We start from the raw sequence: 13,513 nt of genomic DNA, 5'->3' as shown, positions 1-13,513 counted from the left end.
ATCATTTCGTCCGAGCCCACATATACCTTTAGCTATAGCGAAATGACATCATTTCGTCCCAGCCCACATATACCTTTAGCTATAGCGAAATGACATCATTTCGTCCCAGCCCACATATACCTACACCTTTAGCGAGATGACATCATTTCGTCCCAGCCCACATATACCTTTAGCTATAGCGAGATGACATCATTTCGTCCCAGCCCACATATACCTATACCTTTAGCGAGATGACATCATTTTGTCCCAGCCCACATATACCTTTAGCTTTAGCGAGATGACATCATTTTGTCCCAGCCCACATATACCTTTAGCTATTAGCGAGATGACATCATTTTGTCCCAGCCCACATATACCTTTAGCTATAGCGAGATGACATTCATTTCGTCCCAGCCCACATATACCTTTAGCTATAGCGAGATGACATCATTTCGTCCCAGCCCACATATACCTTTAGCTATAGCGAGATGACATCATTTCGTCCCAGCCCACATATACCTTTAGCGAGATGACATCATTTCGTCCCAGCCCACATATACCTTTAGCTATAGCGAGATGACATCATTTCGTCCCAGCCCACATATACCTTTAGCTATAGCGAGATGACATCATTTCGTCCCAGCCCACATATACCTTTAGCTATAGCGAGATGACATCATTTCGTCCCAGCCCACATATACCTTAGATAGCGAAATGACATCATTTCGTCCCAGCCCACATATACCTTTAGCTATAGCGAGATGACATCATTTCGTCCCAGCCCACATATACCTTTAGCTTTAGCGAGATGACATCATTTCGTCCCAGCCCACATATACCTTTAGCTATAGCGAGATGACATCATTTCGTCCCAGCCCACATATACCTTTAGCTATAGCGAGATGACATCATTTCGTCCCAGCCCACATATACCTTTAGCTATAGCGAAATGACATCATTTCGTCCCAGCCCCACATATACCTTTAGCTATAGCGAGATGACATCATTTCGTCCCAGCCCACATATACCTTAGCTATAGCGAGATGACATCATTTCGTCCCAGCCCACATATACCTTTACCTATAGCGAGATGACATCATTTCGTCCCAGCCCACATATACCTTTAGCGCAGATGACATCATTCGTCCCAGCCCACATATACCTTAGCGAGATTCGTCCAGCCCACATATACCTTAGCTATAGCGAATGACATCATTTCGTCCCAGCCCACATATACCTTTAGCTATAGCGAATGACATCATTTCGTCCCAGCCCACATATACCTTTAGCTTACGAGATGACATCATTTCGTCCCAGCCCACATATACCTTTAGCTATAGCGAGATGACATCATTTTGTCCCAGCCCACATATACCTTTACCTTTAGCGAGATGACATCATTTTGTCCCAGCCCACATATACCTTTAGCTATAGCGAGATGACATCATTTCGTCCCAGCCCACATATACCTTTAGCATAGCGAGATGACATCATTTCGTCCCAGCCCACATATACCTTTAGCTATAGCGAGATGACATCATTTTCGTCCCAGCCCACATATACCTTTAGCAATAGCGAGATGACATCATTTCGTCCCAGCCCACATATGCCTTTAGCTATAGCGAAATGACATCATTTTGTCCCAGCCCACATATACCTATACCTTTAGCGAGATGACATCATTTCGTCCCAGCCCACATATACCTTTATCTTTAGCGAAATGACGTCATTTTGTCCCAGCCCACATATACCTATACCTTTAGCAAGATGACATCATTTTGTCCCAGCCCACATATACCTTTAGCTTTGGCGAAATGACATCATTTTGTCCCAGCCCACATATACCTATACCTTTAGCGAGATGACATCATTCTGTCCCAGCCCACATATACCTTAAGCTATAGCGAAATGACATCATTTCATCCCAGCCCACATATACCTATACCTTTAGCGAGATGACATCATTCTGTCCCAGCCCACATATACCTTAAGCTATAGCGAAATGACATCATTTCATCCCAGCCCACATATACCTTTAGCGAGATGACATCATTTCGTCCCAGCCCACATATACCTTTAGCGAGATGACATCATTTCGTCCGAGCCCACATATACCTTTAGCTATAGCGAAATGACATCATTTCGTCCCAGCCCACATATACCTTTAGCTATAGCGAAATGACATCATTTCGTCCCAGCCCACATATACCTATACCTTTAGCGAGATGACATCATTTCGTCCCAGCCCACATATACCTTTAGATTAGCAATAGCGAGATGACATCATTTTGTCCCAGCCCACATATACCTATACCTTTAGCGAGATGATATCATTTTGTCCCAGCCCACATATACCTTTAGAAATAGCGAGATGACATCATTTCGTCCCAGCCCACATATACCTTTAGCTATAGCGAGATGACATCATTTCGTCCCAGCCCACATATACCTTTAGCTATAGCGAGATGACATCATTTCGTCCCAGCCCACATATACCTTTAGCTATAGCGTGATGACATCATTTCGTCCCAGCCCACATATACCTTTAGCCATAGCGAGATGACATCATTCCGTCCCAGCACACATATACCTTTAGCTATAGCGAAATGACATCATTTCGTCCCAGCTTACATATACCTTTAGCAATAGCGAGATGACATCATTTTGTCCCAGCCCACATATACCTATACCTTTAGCGAGATGATATCATTTTGTCCCAGCCCACATATACCTTTAGCAATAGCGAAATGACATCATTTCATCCCAGCCCACATATACCTATACCTTTAGCAAGATGACATCATTTTGTCCCAGCCCACATATACCTTTAGCTATAGCGAAATGACATCATTTCGTCCCGAGATGACATCATTTTGTCCCAGCCCACATATACCTTTAGCTATAGCGAAATGACATCATTTCGTCCCAGCCCACATATACCTTTAGCTATAGCGAAATGACATCATTTCGTCCCAGCCCACATATACCTACACCTTTAGCGAGATGACATCATTTCGTCCCAGCCCACATATACCTTTAGCAATAGCGAGATGACATCATTTTGTCCCAGCCCACATATACCTATACCTTTAGCGAGATGATATCATTTTGTCCCAGCCCACATATACCTTTAGAAATAGCGAAATGACATCATTTCATCCCAGCCCACATATACCTTTAGCCATAGCGAGATGACATCATTCCGTCCCAGCCCACATATACCTTTAGCAATAGCGAAATGACATCATTTCATCCCAGCCCACATATACCTATACCTTTAGCGAGATGACATCATTCCGTCCCAGCCCACATATACCTTTAGCTATAGCGTGATGACATCATTTCGTCCCAGCCCACATATACCTTTAGCCATAGCGAGATGACATCATTCCGTCCCAGCACACATATACCTTTAGCTATAGCGAAATGACATCATTTCGTCCCAGCTTACATATACCTTTAGCAATAGCGAGATGACATCATTTTGTCCCAGCCCACATATACCTATACCTTTAGCGAGATGATATCATTTTGTCCCAGCCCACATATACCTTTAGCAATAGCGAAATGACATCATTTTGTCCCAGCCCACATATACCTATACCTTTAGCGAGATGATATCATTTTGTCCCAGCCCACATATACCTTTAGCTATAGCGAAATGACATCATTTCGTCCCAGCCCACATATACCTTTAGCGAGATGACATCATTTCGTCCCAGCCCACATATACCTTTAGCTATAGCGAAATGACATCATTTCGTCCCAGCCCACATATACCTAGCTATAGCGAGATGACTACATACACAAAAATGCCTAGGACATCTCTTGCAAACTATTTCGTCCCCTACAATTCATTACAAGAATGGCCAAATCAAAAGATTACCATAACGGAATACTTCATGATACCAAGCGTGAATAAAGATATGTTTTTAATCAGATTGTAGTAGACTTGGCCTAAGTCCTCAATGCTCATCAATGAAAAATGGTTGATAGATACCACGACACTGTTATGATAAAAATAATATATATATTTTTATAATGACATCATGAATAGTAAAGTTTATTTGTTTGATTAAATTAGAGTCCTGGTAACAGGCAAGGTTATATAAGGACGGAAATAATAATGTGCATAGGTGCTAACACTCACCAATGATAATAATTTCTTTTACGCCCTACAGTTAGCATTACATATACCTGCTTCCCATATTGCATGATCAAACAAGCGACTGAATTTAGATTATTTAGCTTTTCTCGCCTTCCTACCGTCTCCATTGACACTGCCCTCGAAAACATGTAAATATTCACACATTGCAACAAAATGTACACATTGGATACCGTCCTTAAATGATCATGGCTCTTAATAGGAAATTAACCTTAGAAGTCAATCAAAACAATCTAACGTCAGATGTTAGTACAGTGGTACATACTGTTCTTTCGGTAATTGATAATGGATTCTTTAAATTATGGAAAGAGTTGTAAGTTAACCTTTATATTAGATGAACCTGACTATAAAATTGTATTTGTTTTTTTTTCTTTTTTGTTTGTTTGATTTTTGAAGAGATTTCATATGCGTACAAAGAGCATTTACATATGATATTCATATTCTTTTTTTTAAATCTTAATCGTCATATACATATATTTACCACTATAAAATACTGTAATGTTCCAAATATTATATTTAGTACAGTTTCTATCGGCTTCTGTAACATGTTATTATGATAATATTCCGATTATACATTTTGAGCAATGTTATTGATTTTACAGCGAATGTTATTAAGCTAGAACTTAATATACCTTAGTAAGATATATATATCTAAGAGTTATCGTGGAAGTTCAAATTCCATGTGGGGCAGTTGTTAGGTTCTGGCTGTAGGCCGGTGGGTTTTTTTTTCCAGGTATCCGGCGTTCCTTCTTGTGATCCTGTATTATATTAATGTTGTATAAGCCTTGTGTATTGGAAATCATGCCGGTTTTATTGTTCGAACTCATTGAAGTATGCCACCGATAACACCGATCAAACACTACTATCCGATCATGTTATACAGACAATGAGTCGTCCTGCTCTAATTATATCAGGGGACAGAACCCAAAGCTTTCCGCATAGGGGCGAGCGGCAAAATGTGAGAGGGTGTTAAGGGAGAGGTTGTGAGGAAAAAAGTCATTTTGGAAGAAGAGTAAAGATATATCATACAATAAGTAGCATTTGATTATCAAGCAAACTACCTGCAAAGCCTCCGCTAGTTTTTAAGTCCGACATGGTAATGGTTGTAGTATTCTTCGTTGTTGGGCAAATATAAATACCTGGTATATCTATCATTATTCTGTAATAACTGATGCTTAAAATTATTCGTTTGAGTTTTGATCATCACTCATGTCGTCAATGGTAATATCTCTTTATGTTTCGTTTGTTCCACAGCCTAGATCTATTCTTTTTTATTTTCGCCTTATATACCATTATTCATTTCATTATATACCATATAGTTTAAATTTTCGTTTAATTTTAATGATGTTCTGTCATATAGATTTTGGCTTGTCTTTACTCATATCAACATGGCAGCTGTATTTATCATATGTCATTAATTAGTCACCTGTTTGGACTTTATAGGTCACGGAAACACATCACCTTCGCTAGCTAATAGTATTCAGGACGATACTTTCCATGACACCCAAGCCGGATCTCACTTCAAATTCCTAATTTCAAATTCTGATTGGATGCTGCTAGGTTCAGCCGAACAATGAAAACGCGGTTTTGCATGTCGACAAAACTTCACCGAAGTGATGGCAGTGACCATTGGCTGCTGGTTGAGGCATGCCATGTCTGTCGACAAGTCACATTTATGTACTATTAAGTCAATTATTGAATGTTTAAGATCAGCTAAATGAAGTACTTGAATACTCTCCAAACAGAAGTATTTGGATTCTGTTTCACAAAGTTGAACACATTATGCAAAGATAGACTTCGATCTCGTGACTGAATTGGACACTGAAGCATGAAACACAAAATTCTGTGTCCGAACTAATAAACAAACACTCACCAATATGCTAATGTTTGGTATTTTGAATCATTCAACATTTTTCAAAGGCCTGCCACTTTCTCAATCCAAAGATCCATGATACCAGCCTTTTCATTAGTTGCATTTTACTTAAATGGAAGGGGCGCAACTGTGGTGATATAGCAAATAGCTCAGTGCGGGAACTTCATTTCTGAAGTGAGATCCACCAAGGGTTTCAGGGAGAGTATCGTATTTAATCCACTTGGCTAGCGAAGTCGATGATCGAATAAACGAACTTAAATGTGGATATTAGTAGTTTTATTGGAATATCGTTACAGATTTGTGATATACAAAAATGTCTCCAAGACACAATTATTGGAAAGCGAGATGACTCGGCTGGAAATGTTTGTTCTGAATGCTGTACAAAAGATTTATGTAACCTGAAGTTGTGTCACTGTAAGTATCAATCTACATAAAATTTTAAAACTTTAGTTTCCATCTCCTTTTCAGAAGCCAATCTCTTGTAAATAAGCAACACCCGCACAGATTGGTAGGGGACTAAAATACCTATAACTGGGTTATTTTCGTGGAGTTGATATTTTTTTCGCGATTTTCGCAGGCTATCACCTGGGTCGCAAACGTTTGATCCATGAAATATTACGAATTCGTGAATAATACTTCAAGCCCAATTGCCAAATTCTGCATCGCTAAAATTATTTTTTATTTGTTGATAAGCCCTACAGAAAGGGCTTTAGAATTGTACCTGCTGCCCCTATTGCATGTTTGATTATATTTACGTCCTATCAACTGCCAGTGTCACGTGAGGACGGCCTATCATGTATGCGGCGTAAGCGTGTATGTTAGGGAGGTTCGTGTTTTGGGAGTCTGCGGTATATTCATGTTGTGTCTTCTTGTATAGGAGATTTCAGAAAAGATGGCGTGACGTCACAGAAAGATTACATCCGGGTCCTCACAAAGGTACAAACACAGATGGCGACTAATAAAAACAATAACAGATACATACATCCCTGCTACACAATCGATACGTTGACAAAAGTATACACTTTCATATTTGCAAATTTGGATTTAAAAATGGGTTCTTATTGTTTCAGAGGTTACAGACATTTATACTTTTATGTTTACAATTGTTTATTGCTAAATTTATTTGTGTAGATTTAGTGTTGAAGCCAGCTTGCGAAGCGGTGTCGGGCCGTCACACGTACCCGTTTTTTGTTCACACATAGAAATCCGTGTTGTGAAAAAGTTATGAATAGATAATTGATTTCAATGTATCATACTTCTGTTATACATGGAAAATCTGTTCACAACACTATTAATATAAATACAACGAAATGTGAACCACCTGGCCAGACCACTGCCGCTCGAGTGCATAGTAGATCACCTCGGGCCTCAGCCAATAGTTGGGAAATTAATAATATCAATACGTAATTACCAACACATATCTCAAAAAGTACTTGTAACAGATATACATTTCGTTATTTACCTTGTAAATCTTGTTTTAAAGGAATGGTATAAACCACTGTTACACATAAATGCAGATGTTTGTGTACGTACACAGTATGGCTGCCAATATCTCAAAAAATAAAATGGTGATGTCGTTCAATTTCATGCTGTAGAGCTTAATTTTATTTTTAAGTCACTTTTATTCCATGTACCGCTATTTGAAGTCCCAAATTGAAGTGATATTAATTTTAAATAATTTGAATACAACATATGCTACATAGGCTACATTTAGATTTATGAATATAGCTAGATCGTAGTACTACTGGAAATGCCGACCAGGACACATTGCGCACGGCTTCGAGAATCCTAAAATACTCGAAGTTTTGTTTAAAAATTAATAAAAAGTAACTATTAAATGACTCATTTGAATGTCATAAACTAACTTCCAATATTTCTGACGAAAAAGGTATTAAGAATACATAATTTTGTGACTCTGAAAAATGACGAAATTCGGGATCACGACAGTACTGTAAGTAATGGCTGCCGTGCCCTTTGGATAATCTACGGAGGCAAATTTTAATTTGGTCATAATCACACATCGTAAGGTGTTTTACCAAGTTAGACTTAGCAAACAGAAATCGCTTATTAAAATGTCAGTATAATATTTTGGGAAACTTGGAATTTAATTTGTAGTTTCTGTCAATTTTGTAATATCTCTCAATGGTTATAAGCAGGTCTAATGGTGACCGTGTTTTTTCTCGTGGCGGTCGAAAATGGAGTAAAATGTATGAATACCAGATGTTTATATCTAAATATTATTGCTTAATATTTTTATTTACACTTTTTAAAATCAAAATAACGCAATAGTTCTCGGATTGTCGTACTATTTATTACAATAAAATGTAACCAAACATCGCAAGCGTCTGTGCTCCCACTATGTTCATGTGTACATATACGGAGTTGTACCTTTGAGCGACCGGATGTACCTTTGTGTGACGTCATCGCCATCTTTTCTGAAATCTCCTATAGTGGAACCCTTGTCCTTTTGATAGTGCTGTATCACTGACGCATGCAGCCGAAGACACCAAGCAACACAACTCACCCGGTCACATTATACAGACAACGGGCGAACCAGTCTCCCAACTCCCTTAATTATGAGCGTTAAGCAGGAGCAGAAACTACAATTTTTATAGACTTTGGGGTGGCTTGGCCAGGGGACAGAACCCATAGCCTTCCTCAGAGCGGCGAGCACTTAACCGAAGACTAAAAGTGAGGTGTTGTCAAGGTAGGCGTTAAGAAGAAGAACGTAAATTAGAAAAGATAAGATGCAATAGGGTAAGCAGGTGCAATTAGACTTTTGGCCCGCGAAATTTCCGACTATACGGTATATTGGGACTTATTCGTTCTGTTTGTTCAAATATAGCAATATACAACAGCAACCGATTTTGCTTTCCAGTTGACACGACCAATGAAGATGACCCAACGAAGGCAGTCCGATGTTATAGCTGTGACAATATGGACCATCCAGAAAATTGCGACCTATCAAAGATTTGCTCTTTAACTGAAGTAAGTTATTCATGTTTATATTGGGCTTAACGTGGATCGTCCCTGATGTTACGTTATACTTTTGTAACGTCGCTATCCGAATCCCCGTATATACATCCGTACCATCAATATACCATTTATAAGACATCTGAAGCCATTTGAATGATTTTCACAGCTTAATTCATCAAACCTTATGGTTTTCAATAGATTATTTTTTTAAAAAATAGCATATCAAAATTTTCGCACAGTTATGGCATAGAGATCTATAATTTTAAGTCTAATCGGTAAATATAGTATAATTTTGAAAATCCATTGATCTATATGAAATAAATTGAAGAATCACAAATCGACCCAAATGAAAAACTTAGTTTCAGTTTAAAGGGACAATTTATTCTAAAAGTACATTAAAATGCTAAGATTTCGGAAAACAAACTAGTTCGTTGAGGTATACTTTTTATTAGTGTTATGCCGGTTGGATCACACTATCTGTACAAGAAATTTAGGTATAATTTTGTGTAACAAGCATGTAATGGTTACATGTCGTTTAGATAACGTTGTCAACTGTGTAACAATGTTACGGTGATTATGTTGGATATGTTCTGATTTTGTTCGAGAAACTAGTTTGCAAATGGTAATTATGGAGAGAACATATCATTATAAATGTATACTATCGAAATATGAGTGCATATTGATGGTGTGAACTATGTAAATTGATAATACTTGATGCATTATGACATCGTATGTTTGTATTGAATGTTGTGAGCAGACGATAGGTTTACCGTTGTATGTTGTCGAAAAAATTTCATTATAAACTCATTAACAACGATGAAAAATGTTAAACATCGCAAGATGATAGTATACCTGATATGTCTATTCCATTTAATCTCGAAGTAAGGTGTTTTATAAGTCATTAGAGACATTAGTTTGTCACCGTAGTCACGGTACGTCTTGACAGGCGGCCATCAGTGTTTATCTTTTCGGAACTTCTCTAGAGTTATTGACTTCACTTTTACTCGGACGTCTCGGGTGTTATCCATATGATTATAGGAGCGCGGGATATCTCTCGTGCTAGAATTTTCTAGCCTTTTGATTGGTTCAAACTAGACATAAGTTGAGAGCCGGGAGATTCAAGGTTTCAGTGTCGTTTTGACCTCACATGCGGAAAGCTGAGCGGAGCAGAGCAAAGCAGTAGTTTTAAGTAGAGCAGAGAACCAGAATGTCAAAAGAAGGAGAGCAGGTGTGTTCCAGATACATGTACTAAGTACTTTATTTCAGTTAGGGTTTAGGACAGTTTAGGAGTCAGTAAATATGTTATAGGTGAAATAGGAAATGTAGGAGAAATTAGGAGAACTAGGAGTATTAGGAGATATAGGAGTAGTAGGAGAACTAGGAGTAATAGGAGAAATTAGGAGTAAATGTCAACAAACATAATTTTTTAAGAAGCAATGACTAGGGTAAATATTTAACTACATATGTAGCAAGAAATTTAATATAACTTAACAATGTAAAAATAACAACAAAAACTGCGTCACATCTTTTCTTCATTTATTGTCAAAGGGAGGCAACTCTTTGTGTCACCTTACGCTTGTTAACTTGTGAGAAGTCTGATTTGTCTATGTCTTTGATGTCCTAAATATATCCACATTGTATGTATTTAATTTGCTGAGTCATTCTTGAATTGTTGCCACAAGCCATCCCCAGACGAACCTGAGAAAGGGTTCATAAACCTTTTATACAATTCACCGTCAGGAAAGATGCTCAGTCTGACGACTAGACTTTTATAAGTCGGGGGTACCTGACGGTCGGCATTGCATTGGCGTCGTCGGCAGGATTTCCTTGCACTATTTAGACTTATTCAGATGCAACTTAAGCTGGTTGGAGTTGCCGAGATTGCTGGTAGCAGTTGAAGAGTTAGCTGTTTAGAGATGCAGTTGTGGCAGGTTGCACAGTTACTGTTCCTGATTGCTGTTGTGTAACAAGTTGTATCTGAAAAACCCAAATTTAAAATTTACATTATCAAATATCTGGTGTTGGTGGTAACTATTCAGGAATAACAATACTTTAAATTTTGTTAAAAAAAAATCAAAATGGATGACTCAAATATTGTAACAATCAGACAGAATGAACAAGATGTTGACAATGTAAATGAAGATGTTGATGATGCAGGTTCTCAATATAGTAATGCAGAATACACTGAAGTAGCAGATGAACAGCAGATTAATTTTAATGAGCATAGGGCAGAGAACAACATCCAAGATAATATTGTTAGAATTATGCAGAGATTGGAGAATAATATGGCTGGGTTGAGAGGTGAACTTAGAAATAACATTACAGAGTTTAGGGGAGAAATGCAAGATAATTTGTTAATTTAGAAAAGATGTGGAAAATTTAAGACAGGAAATGGACCAACCAAATCGGAACCAGAACCGTAATGACGTGTTAGGATGGGGTGAAGGCAGAATGAATAATCGAGCAGAACATCAGGATTTTAGGCCACACACTCATTCTTCATACACAGACTCCCCAAGGTATAGAGATGAAAGGCCTAATGGTAAGGGTGTTAGGATGAAACCTTCACCATATAGTGGAAAAGGTGATTGGGAGGATTATATATCTCAGTTCGAGATTGTAGCAGAGTTAAATAACTGGACTTATTATGAAAAGTCCCTCTATCTTGCTGGCAGTCTTACAGATGGAGCTGCAGCTGTACTAAATGGTTTGGGGGAGCGTCATAAGAGAGATTTTGACAGTGTGGTTGCTGCTTTAGGTCGAAAGTTCGGGTCAGTTAATAAGCAGAAATTTATAGATCCCAGTTGCAGACGAAGGTTAGGGGAAAGGATGAAACTATTGCTAATCTGGCGCAGACAATTAAAAGAATGACAAGGAAAGGTTATCCTGAGATGGAAACAAAGTCGACTGATGTATTAGCATTAGATTACTTCATACAAGCCCTGTCTGATTATGAGATGAGGCAACATATTAGAAATATGTACCCTAGGGATCTAGATGAAGCAGAGAATTTAGCCGTCCGTTTCGAAACACATCAATTGGCAGACAAACAGAGGTCTAAACAGGTTAGAAAGGTTGAATTTGAGGGAGATAGAAACAAAATTAGAGAGGAGTCAGAGACGGTGAAAGAACTAAGGTGGAAGGTAAAAGAGCTGAGTGATTGGAAAGATAGAGAGGAGAGGAGCAAAAGAGCAAACAATTTTGATAGCAGACCACAACAAAACAGAAATATGTATCAAAGGGTGCAGAATAATTACAACTCTAATGCTGCATTCTCCAATGACAACAGGGGAGATAATCAGAGACAACACGGATCAGGAAACGGAGTTGGACCGAGTTCAAGGGCCACAACTCGGCAGTAGACAACACAAGGGCTCAACAAAAAGTTAGAGATCTAATTCAGGTGAATTCTGCAAATGATGAAGGTTATTTTGTCAGAGCTTTGGTACAAAGTATTCCGGTGACTATGCTGGTAGATACAGGGTCAAGTGTAACCATACTTAGGAGCAGTCTTGTGAAAAGCTGGCCAGAATTTTTACAACCAGAGATACAACCTGTCAAACAAACAATGTTGACAGTAACCGGAGAAAAGGCATCTTTCTTAGGAAAGGCAAAGGTTAAAATTTCCGTAGGATCACACACCTTTCAACATGAAGTATACATTGCTGATATTCAAGGTGATGGTATATTAGGAGTAGATTTTTTGTCCATGGCAGAGTGCGACATTATGTTTAGTACTGAGTGCTTACTATTGAGAGGCGAGAAGGTACCTTGTTGCATGAATTTAAGGAGTATTACCCCAAGTTGCTGTAGGGTGACAATACTGGAGGAGGTGGTGATTCCACCGAGAACTGAAATGATTGTAGCTGGTGTTCCAATAGATGGAGTAGCAAAGGGAACAGGAGTTATAGAACCTGTGACCCAATTCATAGCAAAAAGTGGTTGTCTGGTTGGCAGAGCAGTAGTAGATCCTAAGAATGGCATCGTACCTCTTAGAATAGCAAATGTAGGGACTGAATCTTGTACTATTCACAAGGACACTGTAACAGCTACCTATGAACCTGTAAATATTCCTGACGAGAGGAGGAGCAGTCAAAGTGTGCCAGGTTTAACAGGGAAGACGGAGTTACCAGAACATTTAGCAGATCTTTATGAAAGGAGCTCAAAGAATTTATCCTACAAACAGAGACAAGGTTTGAAGGAAATTTTGATCAAATACCAGAATATTTTCTCAAAGGGTTCCGGTGATATTGGGAGAACTAACCTTGTAGAACATGGAATAGACACCGATGGGGCAAAACCTGTAAAACAACATCCATACATAATACCTTTAGCGAAGCGCTTACAGGCAGAGGCTGAAATAAAAGAAAGGGCAGATAAAGGGGTTATTGAACATTCTGAAAGTCCATGGTGTTCGCCTATAGTTATGGTACCTAAGGGTGATGGAATTAGGTTTTGCTGTGATTTTAGGAAGCTGAACCAGGTCACAATTAAAGATTCAAAGCCACTTCCGCGTATTG

At 38.6% G+C, this 13,513-nt stretch overlaps 1 protein-coding gene across 1 annotated transcript in view; it reads left to right on the top strand.

The window, feature by feature from the left end:
• LOC138322448 (uncharacterized) overlaps positions 1 to 13,513 on the top strand; it is a 62,487-nt gene that overhangs the window by 33,741 nt on the left and 15,233 nt on the right. Inside the window, exons 5-6 of the mRNA XM_069266476.1 lie at positions 6,314 to 6,431; positions 8,896 to 9,005. Of these exons, the coding sequence (XP_069122577.1) occupies positions 6,314 to 6,431; positions 8,896 to 9,005 (228 nt within the window). The remainder of the gene's footprint in view (positions 1 to 6,313; positions 6,432 to 8,895; positions 9,006 to 13,513) is intronic.

The sequence above is a fragment of the Argopecten irradians genome, chromosome 4, assembly GCF_041381155.1.
Source record: "Argopecten irradians isolate NY chromosome 4, Ai_NY, whole genome shotgun sequence".
In the NCBI taxonomy this organism is placed as follows: Eukaryota; Metazoa; Mollusca; class Bivalvia; order Pectinida; family Pectinidae; genus Argopecten; species Argopecten irradians.
This window is presented reverse-complemented; position numbering and strand designations above follow the sequence as displayed.